Raw genomic sequence first — 23142 nt, forward strand, 5'->3', positions numbered from 1 at the left:
TCTAAATGTGCCCTTTCCCCACCCACAAATACTGAAAATGTGCAGCATTTAACGATAGCTTATTCCATTCCTGTGGTGAATGACCAAATCTCACAGCACAAATAAGTTCTCTCTTTGCCGCTGCAATTCTTAACATTATATTCTTTAACATCAAAATGAAATAAATATTTTGAACAAGAAGCGACTGTTTGTGAGCTTGAACCGTTGTTGACTGTGCAATCATTATTAATCAGTTGAAATGTCTTTGTTTTGTGCTGATTTTCATTTTTCTGTTTGCTACATATTCTATTAATGATTAGTATTTAAGTTGTAATACAATTTAATCATAATTCACGAATGGCTATACTTTTAATATTAAACTCCCTTTTATGTAGTGCAATAAAATATGTTGTGTGTCTGTTTTTACTTAAAGGACATCAACAGCATGTTGTACATTACTCTGCATGAGTCAATAAAACAAAATAATACTGCCACTCTTTAATTTTATGAAACTACAGCAGAACTGCTAGTTATATACAATAGACGAAATGCTTCAAATTTACACATCAGGCTAGAAGCATACGTTTACAGGTAATATACACTAAATAAGAAAAACACTGCTTCATAAAGCAATAACGACATACTATACTTACATCAAAACATATTAAGAATTAAATTTACAATTTATAATCAAGCGAAAAAACAAAGTTATGTGCATTTTCGTCCTGTGCGTACATACGTCTTAATTGTCTCATTCGATCCTTCAAAAAGTCATTCTCGTCAGTGTCGCCCACGTGCACAAGATGGCTGTTGTTATGACGACAGTTTTCCTGCTATAGCGGTTGTGATAAAAAATATATATATTTGAACCTTTTGTAATGAAAATCAACAAACAACAATTAGTTACCACAATTCAACCTGTTTAAGTCATACAGACAAAATTAATAACATAATAATAACGTCAAAACTATAGTATCAAGAACTGCAAAAATAATTAACTGTGAACTTCTTTCGAGGCATAAGGAACATGTCACCGACAATCAGAGACATACACTAAATGAAAGACAGATCACACGAATGATATGATATCGTGTATCAATGCATGTTAAGGTTACAGGCTTATGGCCAAAGAACGGTGAATGAAATCATACGCTTCTTTAAGCTACACGTCACAACTCGTTAACCATTTGTCAATAAAGAAAATTTAAATTTGTGCTATGTATATGCATGAACCTCAATATATGGCTATTACTTACCCCAGCCATTGGGTTATGAATTAGTCTGAATCAGTAGCAAGACCCTTGTTTGGTAGCAATCCATCGTGGCTTAGTGTATACCTTGAACCTAGTACACCACATAGGATATGTCCATCAAAATGTCCTAGTTTGGGAATTTTAACACACATTTTACTATTTCAGCCAATGCTATTTCATGACACCATTTTATGGCATTTTTAAAAACTGCCCAATTTTCATTCAAAGCTTTTTGTTTGTTTTCCCTTCACTTATACGAATTCGTTCGACATGGCTTAAGATTTTGCAACATTGAACTAGGACAGTATATAGTTATACGTCTGTTTAATTGCGTTAAGCTAAAAAAATAAGTTTAGAAGTATATTTACGATTATAAATACTGGCATAAATATATTTCAGAGGCACAAAATCATTACAGATGGTTCATTACTTTGTTTAGGGTCTCTATTGATGGAAATGGTAAATGAGTGTTTACCATGTTGACCAACGCCTCATTAACACCGGCTACGTACGCGGTATTTTATCAACAATCAGGAGTTAAGGAACAGCCAAAATGCAAATGTAAGTCTGATGGATCGAAGCACAAACTAGATTATAAAACATCACGTTTATGTTGTTGTTGTTGTTTGACAGATTTTAGTTCAATACGCATTTGTGCATTCAAACGCATAAGTACGACACGATAATAATTAGCTTTTGGTGCCCGAAATAATCCAATCAAGAATGCTTGTTGCTTTGCATTGATTCCTTCAATCTTAAGAACGCTGCTTGTGAATTAAGGTCACTGTTACTTCAAAACCTTGATCTAAATATAATAGGTATCATTAAGAGCCACAAGACAATTATTTTGGATAGTCTTTAACATAAACAAAATCGCTGATAAAATATCACTTCGTAAAATTTGCTGAATTCCTTATCACACCATAACATATCGCAAAGGACCAACGTGTTATTAATGTTTTAGCCGTAACTTTAATTTCTTTAAATATGGTGTATTCCTTGATTACATTCAATGCGCTTGTTTATAGTCTTAAAAACCAGGATGACCATTCTCTATCCTGGACATACTGCAATAATGTCTTGAAGAGTAACAAAAATTTGGCCTCTTCTTTCCCTACCGCCGAGAGACCATTTCATGAAAAAGGCATGACATATCTAGCCTTCCCCACCCATTTTTGAAATGATATTTGTTTTGGTTGGCACTTAAAATAATGAATTGTGTCAGGTAATTTGTAACAACATGTGAATGAATAGCAGTTTTTTTTTTACCTTGTGTATTTTGTACTCCAATAATATACGCAATCATAAGTAATTGTCACTTAGTTTGTGCTTATTGCGCGTCAATTTACGAACACTGTTTGATGCAAAGTTAAACGGCTATTACTTATAAAAAAATCAGGCAGTACCGTGTTAAGCCTGGTTCCAATTTCAAATAAATTCGAGTTTGAGGCGATAAGGAACAACAAGTTATTCCAGTTCGAATCTATATGGGTTACCATATGAAGCATACCCACCGTTAAGAAAATAAGTGTAGGAGTATTTTATAAACCATAAAATGATTTAAGGGAAAATAATTGACTTTAATTTTAATTTTGTCCATATCAACGCATGTCAACAAACTGAACGGCTGATTTAACTAAAACGATGAACGGGAATGGTGCAGAAGGGGTGTCCGAGTAAACGCAAACGTGACATTTGACATACTGATCTCAAAACCAATACGGGTATCTGCTTATCATGACCTACCTTCTTCCACGTCTGAAGACCATAAGACTAGTTAACAGAATCTGGGATATCTGTTGTCCTACAAAATTCGTACTTGAAGCGATGTGGAACTTAACTAAACCACGTACATTTTACACAGTATAAAACTAATAAAAATAGTATAAAACCGTAGCGTACCAGGTAAAAAAGACGCACCTAAATTGTATTAAACAAATTATTTTATATCCGAGGGCGGACTTAAACAAATTAATCGTTCACTATTTTCATTCAAATTAATTCACGTTATCGATCGATTCACTACTATACAACCAATCCATTGCAATTGTCTGGAATGTGCTTAAATTGGCAAATAAAGTGGTGAAGTAAAAACATGTTTAAGCTGTCTTATGTTTTCAAGTTATTGCACTAAAAATTGGCAGATTTGGTGAAAATAAAGTAAAAGCCATACGGAATTGTATTCAACACAACAGGAACTTCACGAATCAACATGGTTTATTTCATTAATACAAAGTATTTTGATATCGTCATTTCATTCACCCAACAATAGCAACCTCTGGATCACTCCATCCCCTGTAAAATAATAGAAGAAACCTTCTTTTTTTCGGCCATTTTTTTGTTATATGGTGAATGGTGAAGTAGAATAAATAGATGATTAATATTAGTTTCAGTGTGAGATCGTACTATAGTTAACCGAGTGAGTTCCAAAAGCTATATTTCTCGAGTGATTTCGCCAGGAGTGAAATATAACATTTTGTATTAGGCAAAATATATTGCGATCACCCCTCTAAAAGAAAAAATGTTTGTTTTTTTTAAATATGCCCAAAAGGATATAAAATGACAGAAAGGTATATTTCTTTCATTTCACTTTGAAAATAAATTTGAAATTATGTCCATGTCATGTGCGCGCTGACGTTTGATTTTGAAGTGGGCATAGAGTTGGCTAACATGTCAAACAGTAAACACAGTATAAATATTGTTTCCCTGTTTGAAATAATATATTTATTTCACTGATCTCTATCAATCACTTGAAACAAATAATAAATATCGGCTCCATCTTACACTGAAACCAACATTTTGTTTTCTTTTATAATATGCCTTAAATGAATATAAAATTGCAAAGGGCTTTCAGAAGAGCGCGCACAATTGCTTACGAATTTTACGTCATTTTGGAAATTATGTGTTTGAAAATATGATGCAGCACTATGCGCACTGACGTTGGATTTTGAAGTGAGAGCCGGCTAAATTTCCAAACAGTGTAAAGTATAGAGGCTAATTGTTTCTTTTTAGTGTAAGAGCGTAATATATTTCACTGTGTGAGCACCAAAAGCTTTATTTCATTAGTGGCAATACCACGAGTAAAATAGTTACTTTTGATGTTTACGAGGTGAAATAAATAGAGGGCAATTGTTTGTCTCAGTGTAAGATCGTAATTTAATTCACCAAATGATCAGCACCGAAAGCTCTAGTTCGCGAGTTATGTAGCCACGAGTGAAATATTAACTTTTGGTGTTCACGAAGTGATTTATTATTGCGATCTTACACTGAAACTACCATTTTTTTCTTTTTATAATATGCGTGACAAGGATATAAAATGAAAGTAAATTGTTTTGTTGTTTTTTTCAGAAAAGCGCACCAAATTGTATGTGAACGTTACGTCATTTCATACATGAAATTGAAATTGAAACATTGTGTCCAAGCTTAGTGCGCGCTGACGTTTGGGTTAGAATTCAGAGCATGGTTACATTCAAAACCAACAAAAATATCAAACAGTTATGTCACTGTTCAAATGTTCAAAACACTGAAATATCATTTGGAATTCACTGATAAATCTCCATGGATGAAACAATTCAAATATTTGAAACTTAATCAAAATATACATTTCACTTAACTAATCAATATCATCAAATTATCAGAAAACATATAATAGAGAGGGCTATCTGAAGGAAAGATTTTATGTAGAAGTATTTATCTATTTGCTCTACTCAAAACCAACAAGAATTAAAATAATAAACAGAAGAGACTAAATAAGTTCTAAAACGTTAATAATGCGTTGTCATTCAAACAAATTTAAATAGTTAGGAATATAAATATAATTTAATCGGATTATTTATTCTAGTCTATAAAACTAAAAGATAATATTGATTTAGTTTTGTCAGTTAGTTGATCACCTAAGTTCATGCACCGTGAACAAATACAAACCCAAAGATCTACTGAAAGATGTAATATTTCATATCTTATAAGAAATGATATTTTTGTTAATAAAAAAACAAAAACATTAAGAATCATTTGGCGTTTGCTTGTTTTGAGATGAAAAATGAATGTCGTAAAAAATACAAATTAATTCAATATTCAATATCTCTCGTATGACGAAATATCAAAGCAGACATGGCTCTTTAGATACTCACGGCATCTCGCACAAGGGTGCAACTCTGTTACTGCATTCATAATCAGCCCATGTATAGTCGTAATTCCTAGCAAAGATGACACAATCTTCTGTGCTGTGTGCTTGTTCTGAAGGGTTAAAGTCTGAAATGTATGCATATACATTTGATAAATGTGTAAATGTGTAATGAGGTTGATGACTGCTGAATAGCTTCGGACAGTCTATCAGATTTAGGCTTGAACAAAGCAAGTTTAAACGGTAACTTTGATAATAAAATTGCTAAATTACATCTAAGTTCTTCAAGAATAGTCGAAGGTTTGATGGCAGTTGATAACAGTTGTGGATTTTAAAGATCATGGAGAAGAAACATTTCGTGTACGTCTACAAGTGATCAATTTATTTGAGACTGAGAGCCGAGTCATCTAAGGAATGTTTCCAAAGCGCCTTGTCGATCTTAATGTCACATTTAAAAACGTTTGATGTATGTCGCAGTAAATTTATGTTCGAATGATATTTGCTCGTAGTAACAGCCATGATGAAATGTACAAATTCATTGGGAAAGTGTTTGTATGGGTGTCATTGAGCCTTTACAATCAGTGAGAGATGTTATAAGTAACTGGGTTAGTAGGTGACCCGATATGGGATATACGATGCAAAGGAAACCATATCGGGTGAGAGCGAACCTCGAACACGAATATGGTTTCCTGCGCCCAGTAACGTATATATTACGTCGACAACCTATTAAAATGTTTAAATGTTTCATTTATCCATCGGAATATTTATGGGAGTCGGAAAATAGACGCCATGCTGGTACGATATAAATTTGATGACCAAATATGCAAAAATATGGGGTCACCACGTGACTAGTCCTGGACCAATGGCGTTGCGTCATTTATGCTGGAGGCGTGATATATTTAAATCAAACGACTTCAACTCAAGTTGCAAATTTTGTGACGAGTTTAGATGCTAACCGATATATTTAGTATATTGTTCTCACTTGACGCTTGCCTCCCTTAGTTAGTATTATTCATTTCTGTCTGATCATACATATAGATTTCTACGGATGGGTGTATTGTGGTGAATTTAGTAGGTAAACACAAATGTTAGGTTGAACGCATTGGTTTACAGCAGTTACGATTAATGTGGTTTTGATTGATCGATTAGTTGTGTGAACAAATGCGGTAGAAACGGACAGTTAAGATCCGCCTTTTAAGACGGATGCTTTCACCAATTTTATATTTAAACTACTATTATAAGAATTTAACATATCAGATAAGCCTATATTTAAATGATTCCCAGTTGTAACTCGGTTTGACGTGATGAGATTTTGCTACAATTATGTTGCATATATTGACGAAAATAAAGTACCCAAATCACTATTCCTTATTCTACAGATCCAATGTTTGATCCAATAATTTATTTACCAATGATAACCTGAGCTTTTATAAATACTCGGTTCAGCTCAATATAATGTCAGTCAAGCGCTGGCGGGTCGTCTAAGCGGTAGTCTGGAAAGAAATGTCCGACATTTCACATCGCTGGGACGAAAGTGGCATTGACTTGTGAAGCAACTATTCTTAGTTCTCACACTGTGGCTTTTGGGTATATCCTTTCTATTGGCGTTAATGGCTAAAGTTTATTATGGAAGGAACTATGGACAATTTACATCGCTAGGACTAAAGTGACACTCACATTTTAAGTAATAATTTATTGTAGCTATCTAATCTCGCATGTGTGTTGGTGTTGGGAGTCAGTCCCTGAATACATAATTGGTCCTTAGACGACGGTTTTGTGCTAAAATCAAAATGTTCAGCGTCGGAAGCTAGTCCCTGTACATTTCAGGTGTTAATATGTTGCTGTTCCTACGAACTATTCATTGCCAAGGCCAACGTGTTTTCAGAATTCTTCGAAGTACTGTATTTAAGACTTTTTAGACTGAAAATTAATCTAAGAGGCGTAAATGCATATTGAGTTTTGGTCTTCGTTCCACGTCCATCGAGATAAAATAGGCGTTTAGATGATGAAAAGTCCTATCAGTGTTGATTCAAAGGGGCAGTTACTGTAACTATTGAATTGATGTGCTTGAGGGTTACTGGTCTGCACCTCTTGTTTGGGAATGTAGGTTTTGGGCTGTGAAGGGACACTCAAGAAAAGCATATTGGTTTGAGAACTTTGCAAAATCCTTAACGATAAACAGGTGTTCAGTTTAAGGAAGTTCCTAACGTAACAGGGGGCTATGAAGCAGTCACTTTAACTGTTGAAGTTATGAATTTATAGGTTTGGACCTCGTGTTTAAAAAGGTAGGATTTTGTAAGTAAGTGTCAGTTAAGATACTTCTTGAACTTTTTTTTTTGAGATTTGCTAGAGTTTGAAGTTGTGTTAAATCTGCCCAGAAGGGCAATTTAATGTATTTTATTGGAGCATTTGGAGTTTACATATTTTTTTTGTTCATGACTTGATTGATCTTTTTGCCAATCATTGGTTTCTAAGGTCAAGAATTTAAAGGTAAATTAAAAAAACAACAACACTTTGTTGTTTTCCGGTAATCATCGAGTAGAAGAACAGGTACTGTCTCTTATAATATACATATGATGGCGTGAAAATTGAAAAATAATCAGACGATTTTCAACTGATAAGCATTTATAACACACAATCTGCTTTCATCATAATACTTGTTTATACATGTAATCAGAGTTCCAACTGCATAATAACCCAGTTTTATTCACTCATTTATTGAAATGTTTTAATCCTTCATTATCCACTTATTTTTAATCAACCGTAATGACAAATTCAATATATTAGCAAATTTTAAAGTGACACTCTTATACAAAATAAATACATACGCATGTATAACAAACACAGATTTTGATTGATAAGCCTGTAACTGCTTACTAAAAATGCATTTTTGAAAAACATTTATTACTGATAACACGATTGTATTGGGAGAAAGAGTGCATCTTTAAGGCTCATATACAATTCAAAAGTACGCGGGAAAATTTTCGACATATAATATAGCTTATATTTAAAGCACAATACTACAAAACGGAAAAAACAGTTTTTTAAAAGGTTGCTCATTTTGTACGAGGGAAAATTATATATGTATTTGTTCAAAATACATTTACATACAACGTAGTAGTCCTTTAACATTTCGAATTCATGTTTGAGACAAAAATGTTAGTCCATATCATACTAAGAGAATAATGTGGCCTTTCGTGAACATATTTTGTTATTGAAAACATTCGGTTACTTACACACGTCACAAAAACATAACGCGGGCCTCGGCAAATGATTCACCCTATTCATTGGTATACTATCCTTCCATATTAAAATTATAGATATATCATTGCAACGTACTTAGGAATGGCGCCGTCGTATCTGTGTCAGACCACACCCAATGTCCCTCCGTTAACTCGTCCGTCAATCCCATCCAGAAGTGAGAGGCTGTTGAAGTATTAATTATAAATACATTAGTTTGAGCTTTTGGTATGTAACAGTGTTAGAAATGTAATGGAAAATACAGGGATTAAACCAGTAGACATTCAAATGACTTAGACTATGTTTAGAGACACAAGTTTTACGGCTAACATAAACTTAAAGAGATACTCACGTCAGACTAAACACACATAGATATTGATATCTATATATACATGTCTATTTTTTTTTTTAAATCCGGTGACAATACAATGTTTATTGGACGGAAGTTTCTTGCATGACGGACATGCAGTTCCGAGTTTTGCCAGGCCTTGAAATTTATCTCATACCCATCACGGATTCAACGACTCACATGAATCTACGTGCCATTTCAAAATCGTGTTTTCATGGATTATGATACTAAATTGAAAATACGTCATGGCTTTGGTGTCAATAAACAACTTTTGGTATGCAAGAAAAAGTATCGTTCACGTATATGCGGGGCGGATTGAAATATTTCCGCCCCTATGACACACTTAGAGGCCGAACTCGGCAAGCCTCGGATTTTTCAATTCTCCCTGTATACATGTGAAAGATACTTATAATCTACATCAACATTCTTTCAATACGTACGTCTCAATTGCCTCAGTCGATCCTTCAGAAAGTCATTCTCATCAGAGTTGTTCACGTGCACAAGATGGCTGCTATGATGACGACAGTATTCCTGAAATGGCCGATGTGAAATAAAATTTCAGAATCAAAATCGGCACACAGAAGAAATAATAACGAACATTATAAGGCAAATATCCATATTGTAACTTCCAAATAGCCGATTGGCGATCATTTTTCGAAATGGCCGCAAAAGACTACCGAAACTTAAAAGAAAGTATCAAGCAACTGCATTTAAATTATGTTTTAACCATTTATTATCCGAATCATGTTATATACTTAATTGGGTTTAACATGTCGATGCAGAAAATAAGGAAAGGAAGATATGTATTTATAAATATATACATAAACATTCATTTAAGTCTAGAACATACCTCAGCCGTTGTAAAATCCATTGGGGTTTCAATATGTCCAAACCAGTAGCAAGAACCCCGGTTTGCCAGCCATCCGTCGGGGCATAACGTGAATGTTCTTCCTGGTAAAATGACAAAAACCAAAATTAGTTGTCCGCACAGAATTGCTAAATCGGCAATTATTTTCTCAATTTTTACTATTTCACTCAATAGTATTTTACAACATCATTGAATGGCCTTTTAAACAAATCCCCACTATTTATTGAAAGCTATGTGTGTATCCATCTATTACCCAATGCATACGATTTTGAACTGGCCTATGATTTTGCGACCTTGACCTTGGATGACCGTGCAAGAACGCATAGCGGTCGAGACGGATGCACATTTATACACCGAACAAGACGTGATACAGATTGTCAGAAAAGCGTCATATCGTAATATTCCTATTATTATATGTCTCAATTGATTATTGTCATGTTTACATGCACCGCCTTTAGTTTTAACCAATTAAACAGCACTAAGAATTTACATGACATTTCTCGGAAAACCAATGTCATCAATCGTATTTAAGTTATTGATTCAGTGCATTTCCTTGAACACAAATTGGCATAAATATTGAACATATTCGAAATCATTTCTTTAGAAAATATAGTACTTTGCTGATTTTTGTTCATGATTACTGAGCCTATATTTTACATTCTTATATACCAGAATGAAGATGCTATGCATACCAGATTTATCATTATCAAACCTCTGATAAATGAGAATGATATTATATAAAGAAACTTGCATAAACACCAGTCTATAAAAAGTAGCACTCAACACATACTACTTAATGCTAATACGGGTTTTGAAAACGACAGTAGTTCGATCGGGATTTGACATTTAGCGAATGACAATTGTTGTATTGATCTTCGACCACTTTGTTGTAGTATCTAGTATTCTATGGTGCCTTTAACCGCCCAGATATATTTTAGATAAAACGGAACTGGAGCATATTTAATTAGTGAAAAAATCAACTTAGTGCAGAAAAAGGCTTTTTTTCAAAATAAATTTGGTATAAAGAAAGCTAAGAATGTTTTTTATACCAAATATATTCAAATAACCAAGAAAATATAAAAATAAATCCGTTGTCAAATAGAGGGTATTCAAAATATTGAGTGTTAAAAATTCAGCGCCTCATTGTGGTCTTTAGTCACTACCGTTACTAGTTCATTTAAATAAATCTTAAGGAGATGAACCCGAAAATGCAAAGGTCTTAAATATGTATAAACATAAAACACATTTCAAAATCTAGCCACCCCCTGCGCCTTTTTATGGCTTGTTTTATTTACACTGTAACAATATGTTATTGGTTAAAGTAGTTCGTAACAATATTTGGATGTAGATCACTTACCTTGTGTATTCTGCACTCCAATATAACATGCAATTATAAGTAATTGCCACATAGTAGGTGCTTATTTATTGTCAGTTTACGTACAATGTTTGATGTGAGTGTTGAACAACCGTTACTGATAAAAGAAATCAGACCTGTGGTTAAGGCTTCAAATTAGTACGCGATTTAAGGCGATAAGGAACCACATGGCATGTCAAAATGATTCTACATGTGGTGTAAAAGATTGTAGGTTAAAGGTCATTGAACTAAAACAATTAATTACAAATTAACTCCAATTCTGAAGCAAGTATAGTAATAAGAAAACAAGTGTTAAGGGTGTTTTACAAACCGTAAACTGATTCAATGTAATTGATTGTAGGTGTTTGTTTTGACATTAATGGTTGCGTGCTATATATATCTTTATCAACGGGGATGAATAAATAAAAAATGAGCTTTTTGTGTGCGAGACCTTTGTAACCAAACATAATTCAGTTTTAATGTATTATTCAGCCTCTATATTGTTTCTAAAAGTGACTTATACAGCTGTTATGATGGAGTTCGCAGCATTCGTCTGTCGATATGCAAATATGGTATCATTTTAAACAATAATGTTTTTGCCAGAGTGGTCCAATTGTATAGCATCTGGGTAGGTAGCAAACGAAAACATGCATATTGATGTTATGCTTTACTAATGCTTTATTTGTTGTCTGTTGTCGTTTTGATGTGTACGTTTTTTATACGGCATCATATTGTTTTGTTAACAGTGTACTAAATTTACAGACATAGAGGTGTATGTACATTCTGTTTCAATGTTTCGATTTATTTCAGTACAACCTAGAACTTAAATATACTTTAATACATTTTATCCGTATATCAAAATATAATTATTTTGTTTAGAAAGCTATAATTTCAAGCAATCATTTAAATTTGGAATGATGCTACTACTTAATAATACGATGCCTTCTATTTTTGCTGTATCCTATGACGAATGAATTATTTATAACGGTTTTTAAATATTTATCATTTCAAGGCATGCAGCCCTGATTTAATTAATCCAGGACCACTTAAAGAACTGGCAGATGTATTACCTGAACCACCTTCTTATTTCTACAACAAGTCAGTGGTCAACTTGTACCTTTCCTTCGTCTTGGATACTTTCAAATGCTGCACCAATCTTTAAAAACTCATATCCATCAATTTCTCCGACCTGTTATCCACGTAAATAAGCTATTTACCGCTGCGGTGTTAAAGCATTTACCTAATTGACCTAATTGGCAAGCTAGACTCACTAACACTGGTAGCAATGTTAATAGGTATTGGATTTTTTTATTTACTTCATTGAATCTGTTGTATATATTAAGTGATTGAATAATGCATTTACTAGTTTCACACAATGGTTCAGTTTACGGATTGTATTGTTTTCCTTAACAACATCGTTGTTCAGTTAAACTGCGGTCGCTCGAGGCCGCCGGAACCGAGCTTAACCTCGAGTGATCCCATGTTTTGAATTCCTGTGATATTTTCTAAAATATTAAGCTATATTTTCTATGATTGAATACATGCATTTAGGAGGACATTTAACAAGTTTTTTATTGTTTTTACTTGTTGTATTAAGTTTTTGTAATCAAAATGACCATAAGAAAGGTTTTATCATTTTATTTTCAAATGTTACAGTATTTTGTGGATCTCATCCGATAGGTTCAGTTTCTCCAGGACTGAAATGTAATCATTCAAAGCGTCATGAGTGATTTATTGCAAACATATTTGAATATCTCACGTGTCTGTGTTAATCCAAATACCTTAGTTCGAAACAGATCCCCACCCAAAAGAATTGATCTACAACAATAAACACTCAATGTATGATGCCGCTGACTCGGTTAATTAACTTGTTCCATTTGTTGCAACACAGTCTACGTCCCTAGTAATCCCTGAAGCGGTATTCTTTTAAATTTCAAATAGTCATTACTCACGTTGATGACTCTAGCTTAACGTTTAATATCTGTTTAGCGTTCACCTAGTGTATGTAGCCTCATCGTAAATAGTATGGCTTTTATCCTTGTCACCACCAGCACCTTTTATTTAAGTATTAAAGGGGTTCTTTTTAATTTCTCTTCGCCTTTATATACATCACTCAACGGCTTTAAAATGCTATGCTCTACACTAAATGGTATTGTTGACGGGAGGCCGGCTATGCAATGCAATCAATGCAAGCAATGAGCATCGGCATACTTTAACAACCATAAAACAAACACAACTGATTCAAAGACGAACCTCGCTTCACATATCGGGTAGATGCTAGACATGTCACAGGGAAAGTCCCCCCAGTGGAAGTCAACACCCTTCTCCAGAGCCACACAATCTTCCGAACCTCCACCCGGCTGGTTGTATGCCCAGTCTTAAATAAGAATTATCATTTCTTAGTAATTGGAAAAAAACAAGAACATCTAGATTCTTGTCCCAACCCTTATGACCACCGCACACATGTTCGAAAACGTTAAATATATGTGATAGATAAAATCGGCATTGGCAAGACGATTTTAAAATTGAGGAAACTGCGCCGACATTAAACGTAACAGACGTTTATATTTAGAATTATTTGCCAGCCCGCTCTATACTTTTCAAAACCCGGATGCATTTCGAAAAAAAAAATATGATTTTGACCAATGGTGCATGTACTATCTTTAAGAGTGCTACCTGTGTTTACGCCTATACATTAGTTAACTTAACCATTCAGTAAGTAAGGAGCGGATATATTACAACGCTTTTCACTGATACCGAAAGCTATTTATTGAACGTTGTCCTTGACAAAATGTTACAAAACAGTTGTTTTAACGAATTTTCTATTTATTACAAATTATCTATAATGATATGCATTCGCCCGGGCAAAACATTTGAGAAAAAAAACATATATACATAGAATTCAATCAAGTGTAAAACGTATTACTAAAATAAAAAGCTGTGTCATAACTCATCATTTGCAACACACCAGTGACGTTTCAGAATAATGGTATAGTTAAGATAGCACTGAATCATGTTTCCAACCTGTGAATGTTGCTTCTTCTCCATTTTCGCTCCAAAGATAGTGTCCCTCAGCTAACTCATCGGTGAGACCGATCCACCAATAATGTGCTGTAATATCAGAACCAAATGATTATTTATGAAAAAAACTGTTTGACCTATTCATATACATTGGTCAAGACAGCCATCAACAAAACAAATGTATATCATATTCACTGGGGTTTTGTCAAAAACATGATCTAATTATAGAATGTCATTCTATTGATGAATGCAATGGTTTTCCGGGTGGTTTAGTTTACTCCTCATATTCGTATTGGTTTGCAAATACAACGGAAAAAAATCACTTCAAAATATCTTTTCGGTTTTGTTCCTAGTTTTTTGTTATCACCACATTGTTTGTACGTGAAGTTAAACGGGAACAAATCTATTAAAATTTCCGCAATCAAAATGGCTGCCTACAAAAAAAAAACGCTTGTTTAATAGTTATCGAGAAACTGACAGCGAAAAAGAGAAAAACAAACTAATTTTTACAACTTATTAAATTGATATAAACATTTCTTCTTTCACATGACCAATTTTCAACAATGTCACATATCATTGTATTAGTATCTAAAAGGTATACGTACAATTCATCTCCATGATGGTTCCTTATGAAGTCGTTTTCTAGTGAGGTTTCTTTGTGCACAAGGCGTCCGCCTTTTTGTTGACAATAGTGCTGAAGTGAGCAATTGATTAATCGGGTACAGTACCTAATGTGAAAACATAAGAGTGTATACTCAGTTGACATGATAATATTCATATCATTCTACTGTTAAGCATAGCCAAAGGCAAATGTCAATAAGGAGGCTCTCAAATTACTTAATTAACGGTCGTTTACCAATTGGGCCATTTTATCAAAGTGACAAAATTTAGTGACTCTATATGAAATATTACTTAAGATATTTAGAACTCATTTAAAGCATGTAAGCCTCGATATTGAATGTTTGTAGCGAGTAAAAAGACAAATATGATTTAATGATCAGTATGTAGCGATGTTATCTTTTTTTTAAAGTTTCTTTACGTGAGAAAAAATCAAAAGAAACAACAACAAAGGGAAGCAATTTTTCAATAAATCAACTATTCAGATTGTCCTTCATGCGGTTCTAGAATCCAATATGGCCGCTTATCTATATATTTATATTATCTTAAAATTGTTATGTTTTGCAACTAGTTAGTAAATTAGGGTCATGATCCAATACCCTTTTGCATGTTTTTTTCTCAGATGACAGTATACTTCGTAATACAAATGGCTGCCTTAGCCTAGGTCATTGCAAAGTCACAGTTAGAACTCGTTGCAACGAGAGTTATTTGTGTAAACCTGGGCCTCAGTGAAGTCGGACGGTCTGTGACCAAAGTGGTAACAGGATCCATGGAATACCAGGTAGTCATCTCTGCAGCCAGTGGCTGCAGCAACTGTATAACGTGTAAGAATCTTCATTATCAGCTTTATTGGAAATGAAAAAGTGATTTTTTCAAAGAAGTAAAATGGCAATTAATGGCACAATGGCCGGTGCATTGTTATTGTTTTTTACCACTTTCTTATATTGTAAAAAACATATTTGTGCATAGTTTTTGAAATAGTTAAGAGTTACAACTTATCGCATTAATCATATGTCTATTTTAAATATTTGGATACATTTTAAGTTTGGTTACATAACAAAATCAGTTTATGTGTCTTATTATTACACAACATTTGTTTCTATTTTATAAGAAATGTTACCTGCAAAAAGATGTAAAAGTAACAACATCGACATTGTGATCCCTCTCATGGCATCGGTGTTTTAAAATATTCATATAGAACAACAGACATATGTGTCACTGATAAGATATATGGGCCTTTGTGAAATAATTAAGATTGTAGTGTGTTTCTAAATTTAAACATTGTGAAGTCGTGCAAAACAATAAGAGTACATACAATGCCTACCAGTTGTTCATACCACTCAGAAAAATCTCAAAAAAATATTTCTATGCTTGAGAGAATGCAAATTAGGAATACATTCAACACGTTTTACTTTTTTATTGGTATTATTTTATATTTGTAACCCAAAATAAACATATTGAATGGACAAGAAATATGATTTTATACTCTTTTCAGTATCAAATGTTACAGTTTTTCGTATATCTCATCCGATAAGTTCGATTTCTCCAGGACTGAAATGTAAACATTCATGAGCATTGTATTGCAAGCATATTTGAATATTTCAAATGTAAGCGTAAGACAGCAACCATGTTTTATAAAACACAGCGCAAAATGTCAATCAATACTTCAACAAAACACCATTACTTATTAATGCAAACACCTTTGTTTTATTTGACTTCAAAACGATCATCCCAAAAACAAAAACAATAAAAACTTATGTTTGATACAGTCAACTCGTTTCATAACTTTTTAGTATCAGTTGTTGCAACGTAGTCAACGTCCCTAGCAACATCGCAAGCGATATTCCATTAAATTTGAAATAGTCACTACTCACGCTGATGGCTCTAGTTTTACGTTTAATGTTTGTTTGGGTTATACATTGTGCATTTAAAAAGATCCATCGCTGATTGTTTGGCTACTATATGCTTTTTCCCACCTGCACCTTTCATTTAAGTTTATAAGTGGGGTTCTTTTAAATTTCTCTTCGGCTTTTTATATACATCACCCAACAGTGAGGGTAGTTCCCTCCTTTAGCCTTTGAAATGTTATTCTATACACTAAATGGGGATGTGGACGAAAGTCAGGCCTTGCAATGCATACAATAGGCATTGGGAGACCTTAACAATCCTAAAACAACACAAATATTAAATCCTTTATGAATATAGTACATTTAGTACATAATAGGTCACCTTTCTAATTTAGGCGAAACGTCAAAGTATGGCGCGACGTGGTACATCGCCGCCCACGTAAATTTGACGTGATTACTGTGACGTCATTTTGTCACCCTTTACATGTATGTAATGACTAGTTCAAATCATTGTCAGAAACGCTTTTAACATGGATGTCCGGAAATGCTTATAGATGGTATGTTGAAATGAAAACATTTATTTTAATACTAAATTAAATAAACCTTTACGATTAAACGATATTAGTTAAGATTAAAATATAATATTTTAATACTAATTTGTATATTAATGATAATTATATCATTAAAATGAAGACTATTTGTTTACATAAATATTCGTTAGTTTCATGATTTATCTGAATAATTGTTGTATTGTTTGTTATGCATTGTATTATTCATTCTGTTTTAGAGAACCGTCGTTTACGTCTTTTACAACCTGATTAAATGAAAAAAGAACAGACGCATACTCAATTTATCCGTCAGTCCCAACGCCTGTTAAAACAACTGATCCTCAAAAACAAACCTCGCTTCGCATATCGGATAGATGCTAGACCTGGCACAGGGAAAGTCCCCCCAGTGAAAGTCAATAGTCTTTTCCAGAGCCACACAGTCTTCTGAACCTCCCTGTGGCTGATTGTATGCCCAATCTTCAAGAAAGATAATAGTTTCTTAGTAATTCGCTAAAACAATGAGAAAATTGAGATGCTTGTCCCAACCCTTATGACCACCGCATACATTTTCGAAAACTCGGTCAAAACGTTAAATATGCGTGATTCATAAAATCGGCATTGGCAAGGAAGATTTTGAAAATCGAGGGAAATCAAGGGAAATGCGCCGAAATTTTACGTAACGAACGTATATATTTAAAAATATTTACCAGCACGCCCTATACTTTTCAAAACCCGGATGCATTTCTAAAACTTATTTTCCGAAACCCAAAGTGTGCTTGTACTATGTTTAAACGTGTTACCTATGTTAACGTCTATATATTCATTTATATATCGGAACGGTAACAATTAGGTGGACCTTAACCGTTCAGTAACTAAGAAGCAGATACATTGCAACGTTATTCACTGATACCGATACCGAGCACACCAGTTACGTTTCAGAATAATGTTATTGTTCAGAAAGCACTGAATCATGTTTCCAACCTGTGAATGTTGCTTCTTTTCCATTTTCGCTCCAAAGATAGTGTCCCTCAGCTAACTCATCGGTGAGCCCGATCCACCAATCATGTGCTGTAATATCAGAACCAAATGATTATTTATGAACACATTAGATGACCTATAAATAAACAGTCTCTGTTTTGTCCAGACAGCCATCGACGAAAAAAATATATATCATATTCACTGCGGTTTTCTCATGAACATGATCTAAATATAGAATGTCATTCTATTGATGAATTCAATCTTTTTTCCTGGTTGGTTCATAGTTTACTCCTTATATTTTATTGGTTTGCAAATACAACGGAAACCAATCACTTTAACGTACTTTTATCGGTTTTGTTAATAATTTTTCATCACCGTCTTGTTTGTACGTTAAGTTAAACGTGAACCAATCTATTGAAATTTCCGGAATCAAAATGGCTGCCTATAGTAAAACACTTGTTTAATAGTGATCGAGCCTTTGACAGCGAAAAGAGGAAAAAAAAACTAATTTCTACAACGTATAAAAAAATAAAAACATTTCTTCTTCCACATGACTCATTTTCAACAACGTCACATATCATTGTATTAGTATCTAAGTATACGTACAATTCATCTCCATGACATGGTTCCTTATGAAGTCGTTTTCTAGTGAGGTTTCTATGTGCACAAGGCGTCCGCCTTTTTGTTGGCAATAGTGCTGAAGTAGGTAATTAATCGGGTACAGTACATAACGTAAAACATATGAGTGTATACTCAGTTACCATGATAATATACATATCATGATCATTCTACTGTTAAGCATATTCAAAGACAAACGTCACTTTAGAGGTTCTTAAATTACCTCAAAAACGGTCGTATTAGCAAATGAGCCATTATATGAAAGTGACTGCATATGAAATATCACTTAACCTATTTAGAACTCATGTAGTTATGCCTTGATATTGAATGTTTATAGCGAGTAAAAAGACAAATATGATTTAATGATCAGTATGTATAGTTGTTGTCTTCTTTGAATTTCTTTACGTGAGAAAAAAACACACAAAAAGACATCAACAAAGGGAAACAACTTTTTATCAAATTAACTATTCAGATTGTTTTTCATGCGGTTATAAAATCCAATACTGCCCCTTATATATGTATAAAAAACAAGGACTTCATTATCTTAGAAATGCAATTAGTTAATAATGTAATACCCTGTTGCATGTTTTTTGGAACTCGTCGCAATATTAGGTATTAATGTATACCTGGGCCTCAGTGAAGTCGGACGGTCTGTGACCAAAGTGGTAACAGGACCCATGGAATACCAGGTAGTCATCCCCGCAGTCAGTGGCAGCCGCAACTGCATTAAAGGTTCATGTCTTGATATGTTCCATTTCGCATTTGGAACAACTCTTTCAACTTTCGCGGGTGTTTACTGACGGCGTTTAATGTCTTGTGGCGGATTTGGCTGCCAGATAATTCACCAGCATATAAACGAATCGATGTCCAATGTTACAAGTCATCACAAAATACAGCTGTGTTTTTATGCTGCATGAACCTTCTGCGTTGTTCTGTCATAGTGTTGTAGTGGTTTTAGTCCCCGCATGCAGACCAAACAGGAGGCGCAGGTGCAATTACTACTTCCAGCGTAACCTCTTATAATATGTTCTTTTTTGTATTTTTTTAAATATTTTATGAAATAATTAGTACGTGTTACAACATATCACATGTTGTTTTTTTTTGTCATTTTTTATTTAAATATATCTTTATATGATTACATTATATGGCAGCTTATGTGCCTAAAAAGCAATATAACACATGTTTTTCTATCTAATAAGAAATGTTACCTGCAAACAGATGTATAAGTAACAGCATCGACATTGTGATCCCTCTCATGCCACTTGTATGGTAAAATGTTCATATAAAGAAACAGTCATAAATGTCACTGATAAGACATATGCACCTTTGTGAAATCATTTACATCGTAGTATGTTTCCAAATTTAATCATATTGAAGTCTTGCAAATATAAATAACAGAACATGAGTCATGAGTCTAATTTTCCCACTCAATGTCAGGAAAATGAATTTTTAAATGTTTCAAAATATCTTTAATGTTACTAAGTTTGATAAAAGGTGTTTGCTTTACACTGTAAAACAGATTATTTGTGACAAATTCAGTATGTTTTATCATTTAGCATTTTTACAACAAAACTAATACATTGTTTGTTTAGTCCGAATCAAAGTCGGGGAAAGTAACAAGATAATATTTTAAATACTATTTACATTTTTTTAACAAAAGCGTCACTGTTTTCAACAACATATCATCATAATAATCGTATCGATCGTTATAACGGCTATCTCCGGCAAGCTTCGTCATATAATTTCGATAATGACTGAGATGTTCCGATTGTAAATGCATCAGCCATATCAACAATTTGCAAGTGACCTCTGTATGTCAATATCGAGAATGCACAATATGAGAAATTAACCAAACTTTTCTAGGTATAGACATCACCACACCCCATATCACATTTGATACCAATTGTTTCCGGCTTCTGTGAAAGAAAACGCGTCCTAAATATACTTACATATTTAAAGTTGTTGTGAGGCCTAAGTAATATTGAATAGTATACCAACTAACTGGGCTAGTTACTGTTTATATAAAATGCTTCACATTATCAAAATCAATTACGGCTAACTGATGATTAACTGAAATCGATGTATTTAAAAACTGGAGAAATACTGCATGACTTCTCACTGGATAAAATATAACGTTTAACACTTAATAAGGTCGAAGGAAATAGTTTGGCTGCTCGGTTAGTTAAGTTTACGCTAATGTATTTCAGATCGATTGTGAAAATAGCTAGACACTGGTTTAAGTCATTCGCGAATCTGCACTGGTGTCCTTTTTGAGATACTAAGAAAATGTAACCCTGGTGGGGTTATTGTCATACACTAGATTTAAAATGGGTGCCTATTTGTCCCTGTAGTTTCGCTGTATTCTTCTTCTGATGAATGTTGTTAATTTTGTTTATGAAAACATGAATGTTTTACTCATTGTGAAATGTGATAATGTCTATGTCAGGTAATATATCTCGACCGAAATCCACGTAACTGGGTTTTCCCATGCAGGTAGAAATAAAAGGTGAATTTCGAGCTATTGAAATTCATGTAACAGACCAATGCTATTGAGTACTGTTTCTGAAGTGACGTGGGTACATTAAAACTATATAATTTTGTTTGTAACGGAGGATTAGCTTGGGAAAACCAGAATATCTATAATTCCGGGCTTAAACTAGTTGGGAAATATCCAATAAAGCGGTTACTTCCCTTTTCTGTATATATATATATATATATATAGTGTCACATATTACGTGATGGTGATCAAACACAGGTGACCGAATAAGTTTGCTTTCAAAATCTCATTTTTTTTTATAATTATTGGCTTTCAAATTAATATTATTAACTACTTAGACATGAGAGCATCGATATTTTTAAGGATTAAAGGTATACAATCATGATTACAGCTTTTCACTTTTTAAGAAATTTTATTTGATCTCATTTATTATATTTCTTAAAAAAGAAAAGCTATAATCAATCTAAAACAAATGTGTACATGAGATCACTGCATGCGTAGCTCTGAAATAGCCAACCAGTTTTTTCGGTCATACATTCGTCGAAGTGTCATGCTGTCCATTCCATTGGTGTTGTGATTCGACCGGTAAAGTCTCTCTTCTTTCATGGTTCGAAACAGCTCTTGGAAAATTTATGTCCCAAATATATACATGCTTATAATGTAATTGTGTTCTGTCTCCGTCCTGCATTAGAGAAAAAAACACTGCTGGTATATACACATAATATGATTACATGTATACTTAACAACGATTACTCCATGGACTTGCAAGATGGGCAATATCTAAGACTGGTGTTTACTAAGGGTAGTGGATTTTTTTTATAAATCAAGTACGCAGGTACATGAACAACTTTATATAAATAAACTTTTTTGTTTATCTCTTCTTCAAAATTTTAAAGCTGCGCTCTCACAGATATACAGTTTTTACAACTTTAAAAAAAATTGGAATGAACAAGTTTTTGCGTGATATCTGCAAACCAATCATTTAACACTGCTGACAAAAGGTCAGATCGCAGATTTTCCGTTCGAAAATAAAGGTTTCATGGCTTAACGCGTTACTAACGGTTTAAGAGAAACACATGAAACAATTTTGAACTTAAACATAAAAATCTGCCATCTAAATTTTTGTCAGCAGTCTTATATGATTGGTTTCCATGCGTTTTCGCATAAATTGGCTCGTTCCAAGATAAAAATAGAAAAAGTTGTCAAAACGTTCAATCTGTGAGAGTGCAGCTTTTAAGACTTTGATTGGATATACGAGTAATCAGTAGAGAGTCGATGGAGTTGAAATACTGTAAAATTTAAGCTATATAATAATAATGTTCCAATTGTAATAAAAACAAAGCGATTCAATTTGGGGTAATTGTTTTAGAATAGGGATATAACCAGGAGCTATCTATTAGCAGGATTCAAGTTCAAATAAATCTGACAGTTCTATGCCAAAAAATATCATTATTATGTCATTATAGACGACCGTGACACAAGATACGTTTTTGATAATAATATATAATTTGAAGAAGTATTTACAAAATCCGTTTCTAATTAATATATTTATGCAGACAATTACAAAGAGCAATATGGATTAGAGAAATGTAGCCAATAATAGTATCTACTGGTTGTCTCGGCTGCACGGCCGATCCACACGCGCGCAGTTCCACTAGTAGACGTATACGTACCATACCACTGTTATTAGTCATATATATGTCTCTCAAGGGTATAAGTTAGTGGATATTTAACAGAATACTGTACATTTTAAACAAAAAAGTTGAAAGTGGCATTACAGGGACTTACAGCATGGTGTAGTTATGTGTAGTTGGTAAAAATTATTTGGTTTGATTTTACTTTAGCTTGC

At 33.5% G+C, this 23142-nt stretch overlaps 2 protein-coding genes and 1 long non-coding RNA gene across 3 annotated transcripts; all 3 read right to left on the reverse strand.

Annotated features, from left to right (window-relative positions):
• Positions 1–3431: 3431 nt before the first annotated feature.
• Positions 3432–11286, reverse strand: LOC128206391 (perlucin-like). Its single transcript, XM_052908798.1, has 6 exons — positions 11170–11286; positions 9795–9895; positions 9385–9475; positions 8695–8781; positions 5363–5483; positions 3432–3527 (listed from the first exon to the last, which is right to left on the reverse strand). Exons 1-6 carry the CDS (start codon positions 11219–11221, stop codon positions 3491–3493), a joined length of 489 nt encoding a protein of 162 aa, XP_052764758.1. The 5' UTR covers positions 11222–11286; the 3' UTR covers positions 3432–3490.
• A 1502-nt stretch (positions 11287–12788) lies between these two features.
• On the reverse strand, positions 12789–13539 carry LOC128206393 (uncharacterized). Its single transcript, XR_008256457.1, has 2 exons — positions 13420–13539; positions 12789–12863 (listed from the first exon to the last, which is right to left on the reverse strand). It is a non-coding gene; the product is annotated as an uncharacterized LOC128206393 (long non-coding RNA).
• A 2419-nt stretch (positions 13540–15958) lies between these two features.
• On the reverse strand, positions 15959–20066 carry LOC128206392 (perlucin-like). Its single transcript, XM_052908799.1, has 6 exons — positions 20005–20066; positions 19423–19517; positions 18785–18875; positions 18182–18268; positions 17554–17677; positions 15959–16356 (listed from the first exon to the last, which is right to left on the reverse strand). Exons 1-6 carry the CDS (start codon positions 20051–20053, stop codon positions 16329–16331), a joined length of 474 nt encoding a protein of 157 aa, XP_052764759.1. The 5' UTR covers positions 20054–20066; the 3' UTR covers positions 15959–16328.
• Between the last annotated feature and the right edge of the window lie 3076 nt (positions 20067–23142).

This window comes from Mya arenaria, chromosome 10 (genome assembly GCF_026914265.1).
Source record: "Mya arenaria isolate MELC-2E11 chromosome 10, ASM2691426v1".
Classification (NCBI taxonomy): Eukaryota; Metazoa; Mollusca; class Bivalvia; order Myida; family Myidae; genus Mya; species Mya arenaria.

Bases quoted from the DNA above. Each gene is read 5' to 3' on its own strand.
- LOC128206391 (XM_052908798.1), bottom strand. From the start codon at position 11,221: ATGTGGCAATTACTTATAATTGCATGTTATATTGGAGTGCAGAATACA. The intron at 9,896-11,169 runs GTAAGTGATCTA...TCATTTTACCAG, and splicing joins TGGAGTGCAGAATACACAAG to GAAGAACATTCACGTTATGC. The intron at 8,782-9,384 runs GTACGTATTGAA...ATACTTCAACAG, and splicing joins TCGACTGAGGCAATTGAGAC to CCTCTCACTTCTGGATGGGA.
- LOC128206392 (XM_052908799.1), bottom strand. From the start codon at position 20,053: ATGAGAGGGATCACAATGTCGATGCTGTTACTTATACATCTGTTTGCA. The intron at 18,876-19,422 runs GTATACATTAAT...TACCTACTTCAG, and splicing joins CCGACTTCACTGAGGCCCAG to CACTATTGCCAACAAAAAGG. The intron at 17,678-18,181 runs GTTGGAAACATG...TCTTTCTTGAAG, and splicing joins AAAAGAAGCAACATTCACAG to ATTGGGCATACAATCAGCCA.